This window comes from Neolamprologus brichardi, chromosome 22, assembly GCF_056152115.1.
Source record: "Neolamprologus brichardi isolate AB-2024 chromosome 22, ASM5615211v1, whole genome shotgun sequence".
In the NCBI taxonomy this organism is placed as follows: Eukaryota; Metazoa; Chordata; class Actinopteri; order Cichliformes; family Cichlidae; genus Neolamprologus; species Neolamprologus brichardi.
In genome coordinates, this window is record NC_142124.1 from 6,973,732 (window position 1) to 7,000,049 (window position 26,318).

Sequence of the window (26,318 nt, forward strand, 5' to 3'; positions counted from 1 at the left end):
AAGAGTGGATGAGTGCGCAGTTGGCATGGCAGCCAAATGTCAGCTATAGTGTAACACTGCTATGATCTCTTAATTATCAGCTTAGCGTGCAGAAATGCGCGCAAATGGTCTGGGTCCCTGAGATTACAGTAGTTAAAATAATTTGAAGTAATCTTGTCATTTTAAGCCGTTTCCTTTATGCCACATTAGTGCTTTATGGCTCACGCGCACACTTGCTTTTCGTTTGTTTGTTTCAGGGCATAAAAAAATGCGTGCGACAACTACTAACAAAGTTTGTGCATACCTGTATTTTTAATTGTCAGTGATAACTTTACATTCAGCAGGCAGGAGGGATGATAAAAAGGTTTTAAATTGATGCATACACAAGGGGAATAAATTAAAGGCAAAATCAACATAAAGTGACTTGGTAAGATATTGAGCCAGCACATGCTGCCAGAACAGCTTCAGTCCATTGATTTTCCAAGACTCCAGAAGTCTGCTAGAGGGATGTAACAGCATTCTTTAAATGACGCGACTTAATTAGGTGTTTAGATGATGATGGTGAGGCGCTCTGTCTAACACATCAGTATGCTACCTCCCATAGGTGACTGTGAAAGTCAAAGCATATGATTCCCATTATTATAATGCTCATTACCCTTCCTGCTCTATGAACCAGAGGGCTGTCATCCTGGAAGAGACAACTCCTGTGAGGATAGAAGTGCTTTATCTTTGAATAAAGTTGATTATTCAGAGCGGCTTTTTATCGATTTAGTAGTTGGCCTTTCGTCTGAGAGGACAGCTACACACAAATTCCCAAACACACCGCCTCGCGTTGACATCAAGTGTTGACATTTTTACTTCAATCTATCCCGCATCACACAAAATCCCACGGTTTGTGTGCTTTGTTTTCATGCTACAAATCGCCATGCCAGAGCTATCTTGGAGTAAGACCATGACCCAGCTCTTCACAAACGTCGGCCCAGTTATTTGGAGTCGTGCCATGTTTTATTGACAGCTTTCACTGCGGCGCTAAAATGGAACAAAAGCAACCTGTTCATCTGGACTGAACCAAACTGAGCAGGTTAGCTTTGACAGCAACTTCAAACTACGAATGGTTCGTGAAGAAGTTCAGATTCTAAATATATGAAAGAACGTGTGTAGACCTGTTTGTTTTTCAAATGTTAGGGACAAAAAAGCACAGTTTCATAACACACATGATCAGAAAGAACTGATCATTTCTTGCACCAAGAGTTTGTTTGGGGTACATAAGTAGAAATAAGCTGTTTGACACAAAACTAAGACCTCTGCAGCAAGTTGGGAAAGTTTAAAAAGTGCTTCTGGAAAGGAGGTGATTAAACAATACATGGTTCAAATGTGCCTAACTTTTTTTTTTTATTGCCTTGTTAATACCAATTTTTTGCACACCTTCTCTAAAATGGGCTTTGGACATACAAGATGGAAAAAGCTTCTGACCATGTCTGAGCGCTCAAAGCAAACAAAGACAAACATCCTTGGGACACACGAGGGTAAAATAGTAAAAAAGTTGGTATGGAAAATTCAGCGATCGCCTCTGTCAGCCTGGGGCACCATAAGTACCAAAGGGGGTAATATTGTGTGTTGCAATGAAGAAAAAGTGGGCACAATTTGTAGAAATACACACAGATTTAATCCAGCAGTGAAGATAATAAGCCTTTAACACATTTAAACCCTCTCGTATGGATGAATCGTTCAATACCTGTGCGAGTCGGCTGATATTAATAGCAATGCATCTTTTCAGCAGCCAAGATTGAAAATCAGCCCTAATTCTCATTTCTTTAATGGCATGAAGCTTTGTACTTTTTTGCCTTTGTGCTCTTACTTCTATCAATATTTCCCAACCCTCTCCGAAAAATCTATTAAAACTTGCTTAGATAAGATTTGGTGTTATGAACAGAACCTGCTGGTGCTCTTTCAGTGTTTAACACTCTCACTCCCAACCTGCTTAAAACACAAGAAAGGAGAAAAATATGATTTAAAAAAAATCATGAAAAAAATATGACAGTGCATTGGACAGAATACATAATCTTACATGGTCAGTCGTTGAACCCTCTTTATTCTAATACATGGCTTTTTAGGCATTATTAATCACGTTCTTTGTAATAATACACTAAAATGCATGCAGGAAATTAATACATAAATAATAAATACATAAAAGCAGCCTCAGATTTTTTATTATTTATCTATTGTAACAGTGTGCAATACAAATACACTTATTCTTTTTTATTACTAAGTTATTACTAAGTTATTATACTGTGTTGTGTTGTTTGTGTTGCGTTGTGATGTGTCATGTTGTGTTATATGTAGTGCCGACGTAGGACAGTTTTCCAATTTCATTGTACTACTGTACTATGTATGACTGTGCAATGACAATAAAGACTTATCTTATCTTATCGATACATTAATAATCACTCAATTACAAGTGACTGGCTAAAGTTCGTTGGGCCCAAATTGCTTGGGTTCAGTCATTTTGTTATCTCCTCCACCACATAACCAGCAACAACCTTAATAATAACTACTTAAATATTCACTGAGTGGCCACCAAACTACAAAGCTTGTATCTTCAGAGCAGCACCGTCATCGTTCACTTCAGCTGGCCTCATCACTCATGTTTTGCAGCTAAGGCTTTGCAATATAGGAAAAACAATTCTCACAGTATCCATCCATCCAGCTCTTCCCTTGTAATATCATTTTTCATATTTGTTAATGTCAATATATATCATGATATTATACCATATCATTACTTGTCTCAAGTATAACAATATAATATATTAAATAATATTTATTCTCTGTCAGAAGACAAGAAGAATATGCTAAAAGTACTATAGAAAATTATTATAATTGTTTTTAATTTTATACTGTTTATATATAATCTCAAAAACTGCCTCTAATCACAGTCACGTCTCAATGAAGTGGACAGTGACACTCATATATGGTGTGACTTGACCTCAAATCCTGTCATTACACCTTATGGGAGCTGGTAACGAGGGTCAATTACTTTAATCTGACACTTTGTACTTAAAGGCGTCGTGTCTTTTAAAATAAAGCGGATTGTTGCATTCATGATATCACTGTGTATCTTCATCATCTTCTTCTTCTTTGTAAAAAGTGCAGTATGGGAGAACGTGTAAAGTCTCACACTTTAAATGCTGGCACTGCTTCCGATGGTAAAAAAATCTCCACAGTGTCACCAGTGGGGCGATCGTGGCTCAAGAGTTGGGAGTTCGCCTTGTAATCGGAAGGTTGCCGGTTCGAGCTGTGGCTACAATGTAGCTTGCCATCACCAGTGTGTGAATGTGTGTGTGAATGGGTGGATGACTGGATATGTAAAGCGCTTTGGGGTCCTTAGGGACTAGAAAGGCGCTATATAAATACAGGCCATTTACCATTTACCATTTGTAATCGGAAGGTTGCCAGTTCGAGCCCCGGCTCCGACAGTCTCGGTCGTTGTGTCCTTGGGCAAGACACTTCACCCGTTGCCTACTGGTGGTGGTCAGAGGGCCTGGTGGCGCCAGTGTCCGGCAGCCTCGCCTCTGTCAGTGCGCCCCAGGGTAGCTGTGGCTACAATGTAGCTGCCATCACCAGTGTGTGAATGTGTGTGTGAATGGGTGGATGATTGTGTATAGTGTAAAGCGCTTTGGGGTCCTTAGGACCAAGTAAAGCGCTATACAAATACAGGCCATTTACCATTACCTGCCTTTGTGTGAACATTCGTCACAGCTTGCAGCGTATGCTCTTCTGCTTTTTTGTTGTATTTTAAATATACAAAGTATACAGACATGTCCTTGATCCCATCTTTTCAGCAAAGTCCATTTGATCAGGGTTTCCATTCCAAAACTAGTTAACAAAAGTTACTAAATAACTAAGTAAGTGAAATGCAATAGCTTAATAAAAGTAATACATACTTGTTACAATGTAAGAGTAAACAGAATACACTTAAACATCACTGAACCCGACCTTCATCTGAATGCTAGCTATCCCACATCTGAAACACAGCTATAGGGACCAACCCTGGCCAGCTGACTGGTGGCTCTCTGGGGCCCCTGCCCTGTGTATTTTACTGTATGCAGTGAGGATGAAGGGACCCTCCGACTCATTTGTGCCCCAGGCCTTACCCATGATAGAGTGTTGTAAGTTGCATCACATGAAACGCTTTGTGACTTTGTTGTACTTGTCCTGGGAATAACAAAGTTCTGATAGTGTACTGTTCCCCCTACTGTGGCCCAATTCCACTGCACCTCTGAAGTGCCTCCACAAAGAAACAATTCACTCTGTTGTCGGTTTAAACAGCCGATTTTCCACTCCATACTGAGCACGTCCTCAGTTCTTGGTCCCTCTGAAAAATCTCCTTTGATGCACCTTCCTTTGCACGCCTCCCCCCCAGCCGCCCGCCCCCTCCTCCAAGTGGTTTGATGTAATTTGACTAGGTAGGTGACATCTCTTTTAAGAGAGGGGACAACTTGAAATGTCAGCTTCAGTGTGTTTACACAAAGAAAGGAGAAGAGGCAGAGGTACCGAGGAGGCAAGTCGGTAAACGTTTCACTCATTTTCTCTCCTACTTCACATCTGTTTCTCCCTCTTCATTTGCGTTTTCTCCCCCTTTTCTCCTCCAGCCGATTTCTCCCTCTCTCTCCGAGTGTGACCTAGTTTGATCCTGAATGGTTTGGGGCTGTCGGTCTCTGAGATAAACTCATTTGCTCTGGATCATTTGGAGAGCAATGCCATTTCGCTCCCCCTACCCCCCCACCACACGCTCCCCCCGCTCTCCTCCACCCTCGATGTTATTTGGGGTTGCGAGCAACAGAATGCGTCGAACGTGTCTGGGTGTGCGTGTGTGCATATGTGTGTTCTTTAATCTGTTAAGTGGGGGGAGACATATGGGGAGAAAGGACAGAAAAAGCTCACACACAGAGCTGTCAGAAAATGAAAGGGGATCTCTGGCTTCAGATAAGGTTGTGAAGTGTTGCATATCCAAAGATATCTGTCTCACAAACACAGAGCACTGATAGGCAGATTTATTCAAAAAGGTCACGCTGCGCTTGCGCTTGTCTTGCGTTTGTATGAGCTTCAATATGCAATGGGATTTTAAAGATCCCATCAGATCTGCTTCCCTATTAGAGACACGTGTAGGTGCGCATGTGTGTTTTTGCGTGTGTGCTTTGTTTCTCTGCAGGCTGCCGAAGCTGCCGTACTGTAAGAGAAAAGCCGTGGGTTGGACGGCTCTCATCTAGTCTCAGAAGGCTAATTACACTGAGTGCACAGTGATGGAGCTGCCTTGAAATTATTTATGATTCTTCCGTTGTCCCACTTGTTCTCATCAGCCAAGTCATCATCTGATGTGTCCTCAATTGGCAAATAATTTCTGATCCCCCATCCTTCCGTTGTCCTCATTTTCTTTTGTTTTCTCCAGCAATTACAGTGCAGCCACCTCGTACACGCAAATATCTTCAAGCAGCCAAGAAGAGTTTGTCTGTATTGGAGCTTTGCTAGCTTTGGGAAAGGCTGATTCCAAAAACCTGACATTTAAAATTGATGTTTTACATCATTAAAACAATTTCAGCTATAAAACTCTCTCGTACCACAGCTGCACTCAATACAATCTCTCAGCCTCTAGCTTTTTCCTGGTTTCCTCCTCAGGGAGAACTCCAACAAAAAAGGACCCTGAAACATTATCAGTGCAACTATCAGCCCTTCAAAACTGTGTGCATTTGTTTGCAACATATCAGAGATGAAACAGGCACCTGAATTTGAATTACAGAATCTTAGGAGCAGAAGAAAGCAGCCCCACTGTAGCCTGAGCAGCAGCACTTGTTTTTAGGCTGGTTTGTCTCATCTCGTCATAGAAATCCTCAAGTAATTAGTGCAAATATCTTCAAATAAAGCACACGCTTGTTCACATCATTACCATGATAAAGCTCCAGTTCTTTGAATAATTCAACCAAAAAACACATTTTTGCTCAATAAATAAATTTAATGATTTGAAAAACTCCTGCTTTAGTATTTCTAATATTCACTCCAAGCCCAAATCTCCAGCAAACACTCAGCTTAAATCAAAAGAGTGATGGATATGGTGCTCATTTAGCTTAGAAATGTTGGTGACATAAAAGGAAGAAAAGTGGTAACTTTACAGTTTGAATAATCAGCCTATATATTCTGAGTACAGTCGCCAGTAGGAGGCGACTGTACTCAGTGGCTAAAACTTTACCTCGAGACTTCAAAGCTGGACTTCACAGATGGGATGACACCACGGTGGCTATGTGGAGGACTATATATGCAGGCCGAGGGTCTTGAACCTGCTGCTCGTCCATTTCCAGCGGCTCCTTTTGATGTTGACATCAAATTAAATTAATATGAATATGGAAAGATTTGTTTACTTTCACTGCCAAGGCTGCTGGCTTACCAGTGTGTTTTATTTGCTCTTTATTTGTTTTAGTCTAATTTCAACTAAAATCCATTTCTTCTATTACTTAAAAAAAAAATGAAACCATATATTTAATTTATTATCTAAGTGGGTTAAAATTAGGTAGGATCTTTTGTACAAACACAGGTAGGGAACTTTGCTCGATTTAGCATCATCCATCCATTCGCTTCTGCTTAATCTGGGTCGCGGGCAGAGATGCAATCCGATTGCATCTCTGAGATGCAATCAGATGTAATCCGATTACTTTTTTCAAGTAACGAGTAAAGTAAGGGATTACTATTGCAAAAACGGTAATTAGATTACCGTTACTTTCCCGTAGGAACGCTGCGTTACTGCATTACTAAAACCGTGATTTTTTTTGCGAGAATGTCTCATGACAGTGACGTAAGCGAGCGCGACGTTCGTGACAACAGCTGTGTGCAGATCAACAATGGATCATATATCGAGTGCGGGAGAGAGTATGAGCGTGCAGCGTTTAAAGCGTGGAAGTACTGACCTTACTTTGAGTTTGATTCCATAAAAAGTGACAAAAACATTAGTGTCCGTTGTGCGTGGGAAGAAAACTTATTTTTACAGTGAAGAAAACCCCCTAAACTTCCAAGCAAGCACCGAGTGCGCTACCACGTAATGGGAAATTCACAGAGAAACTCGCGGATTCTTCCACTGACCGCTGCGGCACACCTGCACCAGGGTAAACCTCCGCCTACCTCACTCCTGCTTTACAGGTGACAATAGAGCAACAGGACCGCTAGTCTTTGACTTTATTTATTTTCTGTTGTGTTTACTTGCATCTATTTGAAAGAGTGAGTGTAAACACAAAAAATATTTTATTTTATGTGCTGGAATGTGCAGAAAATGGGTTTAAATGTTAAACTAATTTCTTCAAGTCAGTGAATGTTGCAGATAATTATTATTTTTTTGCTTGATGCATAAAGTTAAAAGATTAAAACTAATAAAACAAGTTTTAAAAAGAGACTTTTCCATTTGATTACATTTTGTATGATGGATTATGTAGAAAAAGTAGAATTGGGCTGAAAGATCTATTGATTTATCACCTATTCAGGTTGTAAATCGTGTTGTTAAAAAGTAACTAAGTAACTAAGTAATTAATTATCTTTGAAAATAAGTAATCAGTAAAGTAACGGGATTACTTTTTGGGGAAGTAATCAGTAATTAGTTACTGATTACTTTTTTCAAGTAACTTGACCAACACTGGTCGCGGGGGGCACTGGAGCCCATCCCAGCTGTCTTAGGACGAGAGGCAGGGTACACCCTGGACAAAGACAACCATTCGCACTCACATTTACTCCCGCATTCACACCTATGGTTTTAGTTTAGTGTTAGTGTTTCCAGTTAACCTAACCCCACTCAGTGCATGTCTTTGGACTGTGGGAGGAAGCTGGAGTACCCGGGGAGTACCCACGCAAACACGGGGAGAACATGCAAACTCCACACATAAAGACCCTGGAATTGAACTCAGGACCTTCTTGCTAACCACCGTGACACCGATTTAGCATCAGGGTAATCAAAATGAAACGTTAACATACCAAATAATCATCTAAAGCTAACATCAGAGTAGTGAAGTGATTTTAATTTACAAGTACCAGAAACTTTGATAGAGTAATAATTTTTAATTGGCAGGCTGTGTCACCTTCATTTTAAGCACATAGTGTGTTTTGGAGCAAAATTCCTCAAAAACGGCTAAAGTCAGTTGCCGACCCTGGTACCGACCAATAAATGAGTCCAGCTGTATTCAGTTGCATATATAGACAGACTACTCCTAAAACATGTTTGCCTTTTCTAATCAATTGACTGTGTCTGTGGATTTGAAGTCAACAACAATAATTGCATGTTTAACCTCTGATACTACACTCGCTGCAGGGGAGGTGTGCCAGAGGAGAGGTTTCTCAATACAAAACAGCTGCAGTTACACATAAAATCCGCTTTAATGTGCAACACACCATTTAATTATGCAGATCTTCGCAGAGCTCTCTTTCTCTCGTTCTGCTTCTTTCTCTCCCACTCACCTTTTCCTTTCTCTCCCTCACTCGCCATCTCTTGGACCTCTTTTCTGAAGTGCCTAGCAAAAAGGAAAGACATTTTTAGGTTCTAAGATTATAATCATTTCGTTTTTATTCATCATAATTGCTTGCTGATTGCAGTAATTTCTCTGCACTTATAATTTTAGAAGTCTTTTTAGTGCTTGGTGGCCGTATGCGGCATGTCATATTTATAGATTTATGTTTATCCTGTCCGTGTGTGTGTGTGTGTGTGACTGTCTGTGAGTCAGTTTGTCTTTTCAGAGCTGGTAAATACAAGAGGGCGCACTAATGTCGCTTTTTGTGAGTCAGAGTTGTTGTTGGTGATGGTGGTGGAGTGGGGAGCCTTGGGGAAAAATAGGTGTTTTTCTAAAGGAAGGATAAAGAAACACAGGCATTTCTTCATGTTGGCACTCCAGCAGAGAGCAAGTGAGCAACAGACTGAGATATAAAGCAACGGAGCGGCTGTGAAACGGAAGGAAACAAAGTGAGTGAGCGTGAAATAATTGGAGGCATAAAGAAGCACAGCGCAGTAATCTGATGAAGGACTGAAGGACGATAAGTGTCAAAAGAGAAAAAGTCGTTAAAACATGGCATCGGAAAGAATGAGAAGATGCAGAGAGGAGGGGAAAGGGGAGAGGAACTATGAGAGGCAGTTGTTTTTCCAGTGTCACTCACGGCCTCCCTCGGGAGTGTTTAGACCTTTAAAACCTCCTCTTTTCCAGAGGCCGCTAACACTCCTATCACCCTTTCCCCCTCCTCTTCCCTCCATCGTTTCACTGCTACACATCTCTCCATCGCCCTCCTGCTTGAACTCCAGCACTGCTGAGTTTTCTCTCCTCCATCCCCACCTCGCTTTCATTCTGCTCTCTGTTTTCCTTCCTTCCTTCTGTTCCTTCCTCTGTTTTCCTCTCCCGTCGATCCTCTTTTGTTCCCGCCGACTCTCAGATCTTCGTATTCTTTTCTCGACTCCCCTCCCGTTTCCCACCTTCCCTCCGACACCGAAGCCGCTATTTATAAATTGACTAACTGTATGCGAGCGTGGCGTTCGGGGAGAGAGGCAGGCGGAATGAAAGGAAGTGCGCGAATTGTTTGGTGCTGGTGTGCAAAAACAAAGCTGTGCGACAAACTTCAGCTGCTGAATCTGTAACGGTCGTTCACATCCCGTCACGCTGCATCGCGTCATGTTACATTTCAGGCATGCAGCCGCGGCAGTTTGTAGAAAAACCTGTTTCTTTTAAAGTTCTCGGAGGTCTCGAGCAATTTTTCTCAAAACATTTGGTTAACACGGCTTTAAAAAAAAGTCTGAGGCAGCTATTCAATCAACTGTGGGTTTGGCGTTCACTTCTTGAAATGGCCTTTTATGGATGAGTGAACAGCAGCACCAGCCTTCAGTTCTGAGTATAACATCATTTCACTGGTTATTGTTACAACTCCCCATTTTCTACAGGACTGTGAATCTGTGCGACTTCTGCAAGACAGACATTGTTTGACTTGAAATTACAAAAAAATAGGCTTTACTGCTGGTGTGTGTTGCTTCACACACATTTTGAACGCTGTCCTTCGCTCACAGTCAACAAAGTCTGCAGAGCCCATGGACTGTATATAAGAAAAGGCATATAGCCTTTTATTGAGACAAGTGACGCCGATGCTAACGTGTGTTAAACCTGCCAGCAACTACTACTGCTCGCTTGATCAGTTAGATCAATAATAATCTAAAGACTTTTTGAATATACAAAGTGATGCTAATTTTCTAGCTCCCATTCAGACTCCCATGCAGCACGATGAAGAAGATGGAGGAGGGTTTGCTTCATGGGGGGGGCTCCCTTGTGACTGACACGTCCCCAGTGTATCAGCTGGCAGTGTCCTTGGGCTGTCAGTCAGATCTGTAATGTCTGGTGTCAAGAAATCAAGACTGCAAAAGCCAAAATGCTACAGTTGAGGCTCAAAAAGGGTGATGTCACAGTTGCTATGCTGTATATACGCAGTGTTGGGGAGTAATGGAATACATGTACCGCCGTTACGTATTTAAAATACAAAATATGAGTAACTGTATTCCGTTACAGTTACCATTTAAAAAGGTGGTATTTAGAATACAGTTACTTTGTTGAAATAAATGGATTACACGGCGGTACTTCCTTGTTTCATATTGTGGCGGGTCAGGCCTGTTTGGGTTTTGTTTGACAGCTACGTTCTGTTGTTCCAGGCGGCAGCGTTACGGTTGCCACGGTTACAGGGTGACGCTCTCTCTCTGCGTGTTTCCTGGGTGAGAGAGCGCCTGTTGTTGTTGTTGTGCTAAGCTAATAGGCAGAATGCTACAGGTATAGCTCTAAAGAATGTAGCATCATGGGCAGTGTAGTCCGTGCTGCAGGGAGAATGGACTGCCATACACGTTATGTGTCTGTGAGCGAGGGAGGGAGAAAAAGGAAAAGTACGAGCTGTCATCGAGCAAAAACGGGAGCTGGAAACATGTAAATATAATAATAACCACTGCAGCCAAGAAGAGAGCCTGACGAGCCCAGTTGTAAGTAAGCTATTAAGACTCGACTGTACACCGTGTTCGCGTTTTCCTCCGAAACAATAAGCTCCATTGGAGCAGCCTTTCAACGCCTCTCTATGTCTCTCGCTAGCAAAGTTGACCCAGACAACAAAGTAAAGCTAGTTTTCAGCTACGAGCCCGACACAGAACCCACCGTATTAGCCAGAGGTCCCTTTACTACGGTTCGGAGCCGCGGACCTTCAGTAACAGTAATAAATCACAGCAATAGTACATTCATGTAGTTGTAAACAGCATGATAATATATTAAGTAATCCAAAGTATTCAGAATACGTTACTCTCATTGAGTAACGTAACAGAATACGTTACAGAATACATTTTGGGGCATGTATTCTGTATTCTGTAATGGAATACATTTTAAAAGTAACCTTCCCAACACTGTATATACGTTAACATAACAGTAAAGGGTAAGCCTTTGAGGTACCACAGCTGTCATAAATCCCTCAGGACTGCTGATTAACCAAAGCACATGGTTTAAACATAATGCTGTCGCTGATGTTATCGACTGTTGACGCTGACCTGAAATTCCTGAATATTATAAGCAGATTTTTAGTTGAGCACTTGTTTTGCTGCGTGCTGTTTTTGTGGCGAGTTCAATTTTTTATTTCTTTTTTTTTTATTCATGTTGTGTATCAGAGAGAGTTAAGAGCGGGCCTTGGGCGCAATGTGTTTCTCTATTGGCTAATACAGCCCACACACTGGAGCCTTTCGCATGGGAGAGAAATGGAGCACTTTACACAGGGATTGTTATTTCAGTTTCATTTAAACTCCATGTGATACAGTAGCAATTTCTCACCACTTGAGTGTCACTTAGATAATAGCATTATATCTGCAGATTTGGGGTGCTCAGCTGCCAGGCGATGGAGTGAAAAACGGACAGAAATAGAGCTAAAGGAGTGAAGGTCTGCTGTGGTGCGCTTGTGCACACCAGTGAATTCTCACCCACTCGTTTTTTTGCTACAGTGCGAAGCCTAGGCTATTGATTTAAGAGTATGAATGTTTGATAATTCGGATAAATATTCTACAACTCCAGTAGGAACCAGCGCTGACGAGGAAATCGGCCGCTGTGAATTGAATCTAATGGATGACGTGAGTGAACGTGAAAGGCGAGGTTTTCTACGGTTTGTTTGAACCAAAAAAATAGAGCAGAATTTGTGTTGACTCACCACAGGTGAAACATCCATGTGGGAGATTTAAAAAGTTGAAGTAAATAAACAGAATCAAATGGACTTGGCCCTGCGGGTCATAAATAAGTGATTTTAAAACTTTTTTTTGGTTCTTCTGTTTTTTTCTGTTTATGTTGAACTTTCGGCTTGAACTAGGAGCTGGAAATAAATGTATATTGTTATGTTAAGGCATGTTTCCATCCATGTATGGTGCAAATTTTGAGAAAAGCATTCCCTATGATGTCCAGGAACCACTGCAACACAGTGGGAATGAGCCAAGAAGGTCCTGGGTTTGAATCCACTGGCCGGCTGTTGGCTCTCCTTGTTGAGTTTGTGGATTTTCCCTCTGCCTGCATTGGTTCTCTCCAGGCACTCCCAGAGATTCCTCCCACAGTCCAAAGTAATGCTATTAGCTACACTGGTGATCCTAAATTGGCAATAAATGTGAATGTGAGAAGGTTGTCTGCCTCTCTGTGATAACCCTTTGATAGACTGGTGACCTGTCCTGGATGTAGAAGTGAAAGATTTTGGAAAGGGTTATATATAGGGTATTTCTAAGGTTTGGGGACTGCAGGTAGAAAATGGAGAAGCTGGAGTGGCTGGCCTACCAAAACTATTCCAAGAGCACAATGACGACTCATGCACAATCTGATATCCTCGTGTTGGTGTTGTTCCCAGATCATCATACTAAAGGTTGTTCCAGGATCAACATTGCAAGTGACCAATCAGAATGTTGTGATGTCATACTTTTGCGACTTCGGGAAAAACCGGCGTAAAACAAAAAACTGTACTTAAGCTGCGAGAAACCGCCTTTGTCCGCCGATCAACGGACCCTGACCCTAACCCTTTAATAAACACTAAGCAGAATTGATATTGTCCTTGCAACATTGGAATTTCATAAATGCACGAATGGGTTGGTGCGCAAAAGAATAACGTCACAACAATGTGATTGGTCACTTGCAATGTTGAACCTGGAACAACATTTTCATGATGATCTGGGAACAACACCAACACGAGGATATCAGATCATCCGACAACTCATACAGGAGGAAACAAAAGAACCAAGAACAACATCGAAGGAACCGCAGGCCTCACTTGTCTCAGTTATGGTCAGAGATGGTGATACAACAATAAGAACTATGATAACATAAGAGGCTGGACAAAAATTGCATCCATAGGAGCGTTCCAAGGAGAAAACAACTGCTGACCAAAAATGGTCGATCCCCGATACTTTTGGGAAAATATTCTTTGGACTGATGAGACAAAAGTTTAACTTTGGAAGGTTTGAGTCTTGTTACATTTGGCACAAAACAAACACAGCAACAATCAACAAGTGTTAGCGTCTGAACATCAGTTCATGCCCTAAAGCTAAATCACACTTGGGATATGCAGCAAAGCAATGATCCGAAATACAGCAGCAAGTCCAACTCTGAGAGCTAAAAAACAAAAACCAAATGAAAGTTTTGGAGGTTTGGTTTTGAACCTTAGGCCTAGAACACACTGTTCACGCTCAAAAACCTTCCAGTCTGGCTTAATTCAATCAGTTCTGCAAAAAAATGAGTTAATATTCCAACAATGTCAAAGACTTATTGAAAGTTATCCCAAGAGCTTGTTCATGCTGCCAACAGGGGTAGATTTGAATAGCTTTTTCCCCTTAATACGAAGGAAGAGGCCTCGAGGCAGACACAGGACATGCTGGAGAAATTATATGTCTCGGCTGGCCTGGGAACACCTTGGTGTTCCCCCTGACAAGCTGGAGGAGGGAGGTCTGGGCTTCTCCTCTTAGGATGCTGCCACTGGGACCCGGCCCCGGATAAGTGGAAGAAGATGGATGGATGGATTGAATCATCATTTGAAAACTGCATTCTCAGTTTAATGTGAAAGTAAAGCACTATCCTGCAAAACCCGACCTTTTTAATAGCACCAAGCTGGCAAATAGCTCGCTTCCAAGTTTTCCAGACGACTATATTTTTTTAAAACCAGCTGGCACGAGCCAATTTAATATTCTAGTTGCTTTAAATCTAACCAAACAACCAGATAAAATCCCAAACGCAGAATGCAAAATCAAACATCCATAATTGAGCTGTCATCGTTTGCTCTGCTCTTCATATTCTGACCCTGTGCTCTCACAGTCATGGCTTGCAAATTGATAAGAGCTCTGGTTTTCTATCTCTTTCCATACTTATGTAAATTAATTTCTCTCTTGTGTCCACACAATACTGCCTGGCATTTCCTGACCTTTTATTTTTGGGACCCTTTACTTCAGGGCCTCTCTTGTGGCCATGTAAAGATGGACGGCTGTCAAAAATGAAAAGAACGGTTAGCGATTGGTCCTGTTATTACCCTATTTATCTAAAAATAAAATATTGCCCTCGTCAGTGACATTTTCAAGAGTTAAACGTGAAAACTTTGTTGAATATTCAGCTGCTCAAAGAAACTAGAAGAAATTGTATTCAGTTTATCTGCCTCTATTGAAGTTGCACATAAAGGCAGGTGGATAGACACAAGCTTACTGTTGCAATGTGCAATTCAACATCTCCTCTCTGCCTGCAGTCAGAACAACAGGTGGGTTTGACGAGGATATTTTTGCCTGTTCAGAAGTAGATTTCCTGAGAGATTATTAAGACCAGTTTTGCATCTGCCCTGCTAGAAACAAACTGCTTTCCTCTTCCATCCATCTTCCCTTCCCTCCAGGGCTGTACTCTGTTTTACATCTTCCATCTCTGACCAATCAGGTTTCTGTGCCTCTCCCGGTAAGAAAAAAAAAAAAAAAAAAAGCCAATTCCCCCACCCACCACTTCCATATTTTCCACGCAGCTTCTGTTGTGCGCCACCGTGACTCATTGTTTATTGAAAGGCAGTCTGTTATTGACCACAAAAAAAAAATCAATTTCAAACATCCACAGTGTAAACTCTGATAACACCGTGGAACACATCAAACGAGCATGCAAAGAGAAAAGAGGAAGTTGCATCTATGTTTGTGTGGTTTTACAGTTCGAGCAATGAGGTAAGGCTGGTGTTACCCTCTCCTCCCCCTCCCTCCATCTGCCTCCCCTCATTTTCCTCATTCCTTCCCACATCTCCCATCTAGCTTCATTTCTTCTTCATGTTTCCTCGCCTTTTCCCTCGGACTGTGTATGTGATCATGCATAACTTAGACTTGCTACCTCTTCTGTCTGTGACCAATATGGCAGACGTGGTAACTGTGAAGACACACACAGGCCTGGATTTATCCAATTAATATAAAATACTTGCCATATCTATCTATTTATCTATGTATCTATAAGCTTGGAACCGAGTGCCACCTGCTGGCCAGGAAGAGCAAATGCATCCTTATTTTATTCATGGGTAGAATCAAACACTGGTTGATCATATGGACAACTTACAATTAAGGGGTTTGCTTTTATAATTAGCAATAATATAGTTTATTTACTTTTTTATTTTTACAATTTTTTCATGCCTCTGAAACCTCTACAGCCATTTTAATAGATTTATCACCCTAATGAGTGATCAAAAAATATAAGTGATTTAACCAGTCTATCATTGTGTTTCATTTTTTGTTTTTTCATTGAAAAGTGTCGTATTCGTGTTGTTTTTGCCTTATCATTTGCATCAATGTACTCGAGGCTAATGGCTTTATACCCAGGAAACACATTTGTGTGATTGTTGCAAATATGTTTTCAGTCAAAAGCTACGATTAAAGAGGAGTCAAGCAGTTGTGTGCTGTATTTACAGCGCCGTTTTTTTCTTGCTGCAGCAGCAACAAAGGTTGTTTTTTTTTATTTATATATTTTTTAGATAAACACTCAAACGTCAGCTAAACATAATGCTAAACGAGTGGAAATTGTGCGGGCTATTATCCTTTTATCATCCCCTTATCAAATGCAGTAGTGTGTGTTTACTTCAGTGTTACTGATGAAATAGGTCTTCATAAGGGGAGAACAAAAACCTGTGAAAAACAGCTCAACCCTCCCTTTTGTTGTTTCTGCCAAACTCCCTGTGATAGTCAGCAGTTGAGCAGAACGATCCATGCTGGATATTGTGTGCTGTTTGCAGCTGCTGTCAGCCTCTTCTTCTCCCTCTCTCACATTTTTTTTTCTTTTAAATAAGAGCGAACGGTAATGAGAGGCTTTTACAGTCAATTCTGATGCCTCACTGCCCTCTGGAAATCATAAACAGGCTCTTAATTGAAGGGAAATGTCGAGGTCAGCATGAGGCTCAGCTGAAGATTTGCAGCATTCATGAGTGTTGGCGTCTAACAGAGACCTTAGAAGTGCTTTCATTTACTAGAATTTCTATGAATTCTTTATGTCTCCCTTTCTTTGTATCTGTGTTTCCGTGTCACCTTTTATTGGTGCATACATTGCTGACACCGAATAGAAAGTTGGCTTTGATTTTCTTAGTCGTGTACAGCTTCTTGTGATGGCTCATTTTACTCACATGCCATTTTTGCGTCTGCGTGTTTGCTGCTTGTTTAACATGTTTTCCTCACTTTCAGTTTTATGTTTCTCACAGCAACAAATTATCTTCTTTCATTCTATCTTCTTGCTCCTGCAAAAAAAGGGAAAAAACACATAAAAGAACAAATTTTTGCAAGTGAGCAACATTAAAGTGCCAGTAGCAGCCACATGAAATTTAAATGAACTGCTGATAATCTTCTCCCTCTTTTCTCTCTGTTTCATTCGCGTCTCTTCTCTGTGTCCCCTGCAAGAAGAGGAACGGCAACTCATCCAAGGTCCATCAACAGGTGCCGTAATAGGAGCGATCCTCGGTGCTCTCATCTTCATCTGCATAGTCATCATCGGCACCATCTTCTTCATCCGCAACCGGCAGGAGGACGCAGAGTAAGTCTTCATTAGCAATCCTGTATCTGCTTAATCGTTTATTTAACCTCCTGAGCAAAACTAATCCCCCCTCGAGGACTAAGGCTCATTAAGACTTGTTACATGTCATGAGGGAACCCACCAGAGGAAGCTCTGTGATAAATCCGGACCTGAAGTTTATAGCATGAGGCTGCTGGGAGATTTTATTCCCAAAATGTTCTGCTCTGAGCTCCCATTTCAGCTCCTGCAGTTCCCCTCCTGGGCTTCAGCTGTAAATGGAGATTTATTAAACTCCAGTTTGAAGGAGGGGTTTTCCAATCTGAGGCTTCTTGTAGAGGCCTTCATTAAATTAACAAACATGCAGCTATTGTTTACCGCCTGTTTGCTGAGTCAGGGGTTAATTAGATTTCGTTGGAGACGCCTTGCTGAGGCTCTAAAGTGCAGCTACTTCCAGTAAACTGATGCAACAAAAAAGATGGAATTTATGGTGATTACGAAGCATAAATGATTAACCATAAATAATGCTTGCAGAGTCAGGGTCAGAGCAAACATCTACTGAGTGATTAATAATTCTGATTAAGGATAGGAAAAGAACCTCTGTCCAGTGGTGGTCCTAGCCTGTTTGGCACCCCGGGCTAACACTCCCTTTGCCCCCCCCCACACACACACACACACACACATAAAACATATTAAGGATTGTACATTAACATAAAACTGTCGTCGAAATTCACCAGAGAAACACACACACGAATAGAGAGAGAGTATGCATAGTATGCAAACGGCTACCAAACAGCCATCATAATTCGTCATACAATGAGAACAGGACAAATCAACGATTGACAATGACTAATTAATATTAAAATCTGTAACATAATGTATTGTTTGGAGTTTAGTCTGTTACTGTTACTATTTTTACCATTTCTTCTTGGAGCAACTGTAACTCACATAATTTCCTTAGGGATTAATAAAGTATTCTGATTGTTTCAGGATGACCTGCCATTATCCAATCACACATCTGCTCACATCTTTTGCTCGTTTCTCCTCCTCTTCTTTTCTATTTTTTCTAAACTGAGGACCTGATGGCTTTGAACTTTTCTTGTCCATCTTCCATTGGTTTTAATTTTGCACTCCAGTATGAACACAAATCCCCCAACCCGAGGATCCCCACAACATAATCTAACACACCTACACCTTAGTTCACAGATTCACTTTGTCTAGGGTTTATTTCTGGGATTTCACACAACCCAGGATTCAAATCATGAATACATGATGGGCTTAGATTTACATCATTATGAATGAAATGTGCTCTATTTGGAAGCAGCCGCCCCCCCTCTCCTTTCGACGGGTTGTGTGTGAGACTTTAAATCATCAAACTGTAAATTATAAATTGTTATTGATCCCTTTACCCCAAGTCCTAAAGTGTATATTTATTTTCTTACTCTTCTTATATTTATTGTTTGTTTACTTGCACTGCTGTAACTGGAGCCTCATCGTCTCGTCTCTCTATATACTGTATGTAGCGGAGATGACAATAAAGTTTACTTTGACTTCAGCAGCGAGCAGGCGCACCGAGGACTCTCGCGCTCACTTTTCGCGTATAGAATTTTGAAAAAAAACATTGGTGCAAATTATAAGTCTGTATCATGATGTCTGGTGTTTTCGTGTTTGTTGGTTTGTTTTTATTTTGCGAGTTGGTTATTAGATGCTCCTCCAGCCAGCCAGAGAATCCCCCGCCGCCCCGCCCTCTCCTCCCTGTGCCGCAAGCAGCAGGCGCACCTCGCAAACAGAGGGCACCCTTACTCCCAGCAAATGGGCGATAGAAAACCAACCAGTGCCTGTACCATTCCCAATATGCGCTGGCTGATGTCGGGGCAGCATGAGTACGAGCAATTTTTTTTTTTTTTTTTTTTTTTTGCCGATGCCCGTGATGCCGCCCCAGGCAACCGCCCGTGTCGCCCATATCAAAAACCGCTACTGGCTCTGTCCATTCTTTTGAACTTACAAATCTTCCAGCGCTGCCTCGGGCTTCATATGTTTCACGCCAAGAAAGCATCATTTTCTTAAAATCTGAAGAAAAACTCAGAGTTTATAACATGACAGAAAATCTCAGGAACTGGTGCCATTTCAAGGCCAAGACCCTGCAAACCCATTATGTCTGTTTTCCAGCAACTGCAGTGGCTTTATTTATGTAATCAGCAATATGTAAATCTTAAAATGTCCACAGCAAGCAAAGCTGTTGAGATTTTCAAAGCGCCCATTTATTTGGCTCACTTTGTTTTAAGGTTGGAACCTGTCAGGCATATAAACAGGTTTCCCTTTTCAACATTAGAATTGCTAAACCTGCAATTCCCAAAGTCAAGAGTGAATTATACTTCTGCGTCAGATGTACGTCCCAATTTCCGCAAAAACCAAACCCCAGTTTATCCTTGTCCTACAACCTTCTACGTAACCTGACGTGCACCTCCGAGAACTACATGCCACAAAGGCTTGAATGGCGTGGAAGGTTGTGGTGTATGGATAGTGTAGCCTACGTTGGGTAGGCTACTTGCTTTCTACCCTGTAGTAATTATAGCTTGTTACACTTATCACTATACCCATCAATCCTAAGGGGCAAGGGTGTCACCCAGTGGTTTGTGGGTGGGGCTGCTGAGGTGGCCCCACTCACCTCTTCACGGCTAACTGCCCCTTAGTTTTATCTGCTCCTCAGAAATCAAGAGTTTTGGGGAGGAGGTGTAGATGTGCACTGTTGCCCAGCAGTCAGATGTTCATGTCACATCTGCCCGCTCTATTCACCACACATACCACCTCTGGGGGTAGCTAGTGTGTCTTCTTACACATCTGTTGGGGCGGAGGTATGTGTGTGTATGACTGGGCCTGAGTTTAGGACTTGTTGCGCCTTAACCCCTGTGGGACATGGCGGGCGGTTGCTCCTCTTGCTGCTCCCATTTGATCGTTACTGCCTCTTTGTGGATGTTGGTAGTTGGTGGTTCGGCGCACATGATCAGATGATCTGGCGTGTTCACTGACCTGCTTCCTTGGAGGTTGTGTTTCGGGGTGGCTCAGGCCTTGTTGTAGTGGGGGTGTTGGGCCGTTATCAGGAGCCTGGGGCACAGGGCTTCTGGGCCCGGTCCTTGGCTCGTGTCTGGTGGATGGTCAGCTGCCCATTGCTCCCAAGGAGCTCATTGCTCCTTTGGAGCTCTTGCCCTGCAGCCATGGGGGATCTGTCTTCCTTCTGCTTCGCTGGGCATGCAGTTATTATTGTGACGTGCAGCCTCTTCAGCGCTCTTGGTGGGCTGCGGACGGCCCGGGTCTCCTGGGCCTTCCTCTGTCTGGTTCTGGCTCCCAGGGGCCGTGTTGTGGCGTCTAATCCTCTTCATCAAGTACTTTCATGACAAATGCGCACACACTTTGTTTGTTTTTGTTGTTATTTCTCTGTCAGTTGGTTTGTTTTGACTGTGTTTTGTTACAAATGCAGCAACTGATGACCTGTCATGTTTTATTTGTACTCGGTCCTTTATTGTTATGTTTATTCCCTATTTTTCTCTTTTTTCTTATTCTTTCTCTTTTCTTTTCTCTTTTCTTACGCCTGACAGCTCTGCATTCTTACACTCCACATATATAAAATAATTACAAATAAATAAAAAAACAGGTGAACAAGAGAAGCCTATAAAGTTCATAGATCTCCTCTCCTCAGATGTGTTTGGTACAACGATGCATTCAGACCATGGTTCTGCTTGTCAAAGCTGCCGGACAGACCGGGTTACTAAAAAATAAAAATAAAAGTTGTGTCTTACCGGTGTCAGCAACAGCTTTCAAAAGGTGCAACAAGGTGAGCAGTCTCCATTTCTGCTTTGCATCACATTTTTTCACAGTTTCTCTAACACTTGGTGAGTAGTTTGGCTGTTTGCAGACAAATCGTTGTCTCTGGTGACCACAGCAACCGGCTCACAGCCAAAGTGATCACATGGAGGTTTTCAGTCCAGTACTGCACACCTCTTCCTCTACAATTACTCACCAACTGGTCACAGAAAACATTTTCCCAAGCAGCCAGAGGTCTCTGCAACCAGTTGGGGAATATATTTTTCTATTGTGACCAACAAACTGGCCTCTAGGCTGGTGTGACGGAGGCCTAAGGCTACCATCTGTGATTAGCATCTACATTGGTTGATTGTAGTATGGTTGCTATGTACAGATACGGATACCTTTAGTTATTACTTAGTAATGCTATAATTTCACTCTTCAAACCTGAAGAACAAACGTTTTGGACTGCATATCAAATAGCATTATTTGCTAGGTAAATGCATTAAAAAGGCTCAAAAAGCACCAAAAACATGGTCAAGAGGTCGAGTACTATGACTCGTATTATTACCCAAGCCCGAGAGTTTCTTCCTGTTAAAAGGGAGCTTTTCCTTCCCACTGTCGCCAAAGTGCTTGCTCATAGGGGGTCATATGATTGTTGGGTTTTTCTCTGTATCTATGAAGCGCCTTGAGGCGACTTTTGTTGTGATTTGGCGCTATATAAATAAAATTGAATTGAATTGAATTGAATTGGCATTTGTCAGTCAAAGCAGCTACAGCCAGAAAGAAAAGATAAGTTATAAAAGAAAATTAGGTAAAGAGACCAAAACCTTTTTTTGTTTGTTAGCCACACACGTCCACATGTTTATTTCTGCAGTAAAATTAGACATTTTAACATCACAGGCTATGGTGGTAGATGCTCTTTTGGAACCAGCTTCAAGTGGCCACTCCAAAAACTTGTCTTTTTGGCAGTTTAGCATTGGCTTCATTTTTCAGCTCTAAGCATGATGCTTGGATGAAACTAGGGTGAATATCGGAGCCCAGAAACACAACTCCACGTGAATGAATGCTGGTACTGCATTATTTCTGCTGGGTGATAAGGTTATTGTTGTTATTTTTGACTTGTTAGGAGAAGCTTTACTGTGTCTGTGGTTTCGTAGAGGCTTTTAAAGGTTTCTTAAATGAAGCTGCGGATCTTGTTTTCAAATCCTACGTGTTAACGGGTTCTCCAAGTCCATCTACGATAGCACGCATTTTTAAAAAACGCTTTCTAAAATCGATTTCTTAACCATCAGCGCTTGTTTTTCTTTAACTCAAAATGTTTGAGGGTTTTTTCCTCATAGTGCTGAATTTTGTAAGAAAATAATCTAGATTAAACGATAACAGCATGTGACATCTTTGCAGTTGGACATTTCAAGACTTTATATTTCTATGATCTCTCAGTGGCCCAAGTTGTTTCTCCGTTGAATACAAAGAAATCTGTCTTAACGAAACAGAGATCAATACCACATTACCACTTTGTCTTTTGTCCAATCAGGGGCCCACCCAAGCACAAGCCCCCTCCCCCAGTGAAGGCCGGCAGCTCAACAGAAATGGTGAGTGGTTGGCGCGGTTTCAGATCAATCCTTATTGTCACCACAATTATATTCCACTCACACACACAAATACACACACAGTCCATTTGGACACTCATGATGGGGCTAATGGCTATTGATCGGAGATCCGAGTTGGCTTACGTGTGCCGAAATAATTAGCTTGGTTTTTCGTAAAGAGGTCCATTAGAGCACTCCTCTCCTCGCCATGTCTGTTACTTTATTCCATCACTCACATTTTGATACGCTTGAGCCACGTTATGTAATGTGACTAAAACTCTGTAATTTTATGTTGATTAGATTGTATAAAAGATGTCTAAAAGGCTATAAATGCCTCGGCTGAAAGGAAGGTTCACAGGGTTCAACAGTGGAGGTTTATTAGCCATTTACAGGATTTTCTACAAAGCGCCGACTGTAGAACATGACCAAATGACAGCATTATCTCTGTAGCTCTATATTTATGCATAACTCTTTGAGGGCAAGTCTCGGCCAAGTCGGCCAAGGCTTTTCTTTTAACATTTTTCTTTCAAAGTTGCTATCAGTGGGAGTTTGTTACATATCTTAGATAGTGTTCTTTTGATGCCTAATGATTGAATATTCCAGCCGTATGATCGTGCAAATGCAAACTTTGAGGGAGCCACATCTGTTATCTTGTTAAATGAAGATAAATGCATTCAAACTTTTAACTTTCATAGTTAGAACCAGCATTCCTATCAATTATGATAACCCTGTGCTCGCCAGTGTCCTGTAATTGAAATCTTGGGACAAGACTGCTAAAAGTATATTAATCCGGGCGAGCCGCTGGGTGTTTACAGAGAACGCAAGACGTCAGCTTCTGTTGAAAGAAAAAACTTCAGGGAGTACATTTGTAATGCCTAATTAAACAGGAAAGTTGTGAAAGCTCCATTTTAGTAGAATTTTGCTATAAACTGTGATAAATGGTCTCAACAGCATCGTTTTTTGAACAGACCTTCATTTTCTTTTGCAAATAAACTACGCCAAACTTGTCAGTGCAATATTTAGTGGTCTAATCACAATCTAGATTACAGCAGTTACTTTGACGTTATTATAATCAATAAAAACAACTGATAAGGCTTTAAAACAACAGCTGAATCACTGTAATAATCGTAGATCTCTTTTAAAAGTGGAGTGCTCTATAAGCATGTGAGCTAGCATGGGTAGCATAGAGCTAAACGGCCCACGTGAAAAGCAAAGAAAGGAATAGAAATTTAATTTTGGATTTTTTTTATTGGTCTTTTTATTAATCTAGATTCATAACAAATTACCAGCAAATGAAATTATTGAGGTCTTGAACTGGATGTCTTTCAGTCATAATCTGGATATCATGGCTACACCTAAAAACCGGCCTTCATCAGCTCAAGTTTCATCACTTTCCAAACATCAAATTAAGTTGTGCAGAAACACAAGTAGACTTAAGCCATTAGGTGAGGACACTTGCCTGTTAACCCTCTAAGTCATCCAGTTTTTGATGTGAGTTGGTTTTAAAGATTGTTTTTTATTTGTTCCCTGATTGCTAAGACATCTGAGAACAATCTAATAGAAACTAAAAAATGCATGTTGCGTAGGGTTACAATTAGCAATAGGACAGATGGCCTCACATTTGACTCTGTATACTGTGTATACTTCCATACAGAGCAGTTCATGGTCAATTCAAACACTGCACGTTCGTCTGGCTGCAAAACAATCCCAAATCATCACCCCTTCATCATCGTGCTTCACACTTGGTATAGCTGGTAAAAGGTGCATGAGCTTAAACGCTGTGTGGCACTAGCCATTATGCCTAAACATCTCTACTTAGGCTACTTATGCTACCCGGGTATTTTTGAAAATGCAGATTTTTCTATGCGTTTGCACCTTCCGTCCTCACGTAAACGGTGTTTTTGGTCACTGAAAACTGAGATTTTTAAAAACTCCGGCCAGGGTGGATATTTTTGAAAACTCCATTTTTGCATTTAGGTGTGGACAAGAAAAACGCAGAAAACGCAGAAAATGCAGCGTCAAAGGTGTGCGCATTTTTTGACGTCACATTGTGCGCCACGTTGTTTCGGTGAAATGAATTTCTACAATACTGTTACTGTTAATTGTTCTCTCTGCAGTGTTTAAATGCTTACATATACACACACAGTTACTGTCCCTCCACACATACGACTCGGTTCTGCTTCTATGCCCCAGCTTTGTTTACTTTTTCCCACCGAGGCTTCTAGACTTCTGATTGGCCAACATTTCTGCACGGTTAGGAATATAGCGCCACCTGTTGCTTTGGCATGTTCCTAGCAGCATTTTCCTTCATTTCTGCCTTTAAGTGTGGACGGGATTATTTTTTAAAACGAAAATGGAAAATCTCCGTTTTCAAAAATACCCGTGTACGTGTGGACGTAGCCTTAGCCTCATCTGTCCAAACAACATTGCTCAAAAAATCTTGTGGTTTGTTTAGATAAACTTTGCAAACCTAAGCTGTCCTGTCATGTTCTATATAGAGAGAAGAGGCTTCTCCTGGAAACCCTTTGAAAAAAGCCATACTTGTCCAGTCTTTTTTAATTGTACTGACATAAAGTCAAAAATCAAATAGATTAAGATGTAGCTCTGAGATGTTTTGCAATTACTTTGAGCACTGCATCGTCTAACATTCAGATTTTTATCTGCTGGGCCATCCAATCCTGAGAATATTGTGGCATTTTGTTAACACACACCTGAATGGTCCAGACCAGCAAGCTGCCAAAACCTCACTTAGCTGTTACTTACCCTCTTAATTGCTATAGAAACATGTGGGTGTAGTTAACAGGGCCGCACAAGGTCCTGTGAAAATTCTTTTTCACATGACTGGGTTATGGTCGCCAGCGGTCAGTAGGATAAGCCCAGTACGGTCAACGTGCCGACACATTTACACCTCAGACGATGTTCAGTTTTTCAGTCAATAGCCCTTTTGTTCCACACTCACATGCCTTTGGTTTGTTATAGAACAATGCAGCCGACTGAATAGAGCAGCATGCATTTTCTATAAAAATCATCTGAAATGACTGCGGTGATAATTCAGGCAGACTTTCGTCCTACATTAATATTACAGATGTTTTTACAATCCGTCACTAAGCTTTTCAAATGAAACATAAAGTAGTCAGCTGAGGTTTCTGAGGAGATAACAACAGAATGAAAAAATAAAGACAAAAGTAAGGTAAAGATCTTAAGACCATGATGTAGTAGCCAAATAATCCAGTTTAAAAAATTCTTCTCTGAGTTTCGGGTTCATGATATCATGGTAACCCTCCCTAACCTACCACAGCTTGACTACAAGTACTGTTCAGCTGGTGTAAAAAGAACCAAGGGAGACTTCAAAACAGATACACGATAACCTCCAGGATAAAGGTACAACAGTGCAGACACACCTCCCATGGCTTTCTGAATGAAAATGGGCTCCATGGAACAAGACCCCACTTTTGAAAGAGAAACATAAAAAAAGCCCAGCTGTTTGTTCAAATGCATGCTGACAGGCCACATTGCTTCTGGGAGAAGATTCTTTGGACAGAAAAAAAACAAAATTAGAGCTTTTTGGTAAGTCGCATCAGCTCCATGTTCACAAAAGAAAAATTTCAAAGAAAGATCAAAGGAAATCCTCCCTATGAAATATGGAAGAGGCTTACTCATGTTAGAAGGTTGCTTTGCTGTGCCGGTCGCAGGGGTGCTTCAATCTGTGCAACGCAGAGAGAAATCATAGAAAAGACGAGTATTTGTTGAAAAAGCATCTGAGGCTGCCGAAATCACAGTTCATTGATTGTCCAACAAGCTAATGTCCCAAAATGTACTTCTTAAAGCACCAAAGGATGGACATGAATGAAACCCTGAATCTTTCTGAAGTGTTATGAGTCCCTATTTTAAAGCAGTGTAACTGCTC

At 41.4% G+C, this 26,318-nt stretch overlaps 1 protein-coding gene across 1 annotated transcript in view; it reads left to right on the top strand.

The window, feature by feature from the left end:
• pvrl2l (PVR cell adhesion molecule related 2 like) overlaps positions 1–26,318 on the top strand; it is a 378,297-nt gene that overhangs the window by 343,891 nt on the left and 8,088 nt on the right. Inside the window, exons 7-8 of the mRNA XM_006794448.3 lie at positions 16,910–17,042; positions 22,357–22,414. Of these exons, the coding sequence (XP_006794511.2) occupies positions 16,910–17,042; positions 22,357–22,414 (191 nt within the window). The remainder of the gene's footprint in view (positions 1–16,909; positions 17,043–22,356; positions 22,415–26,318) is intronic.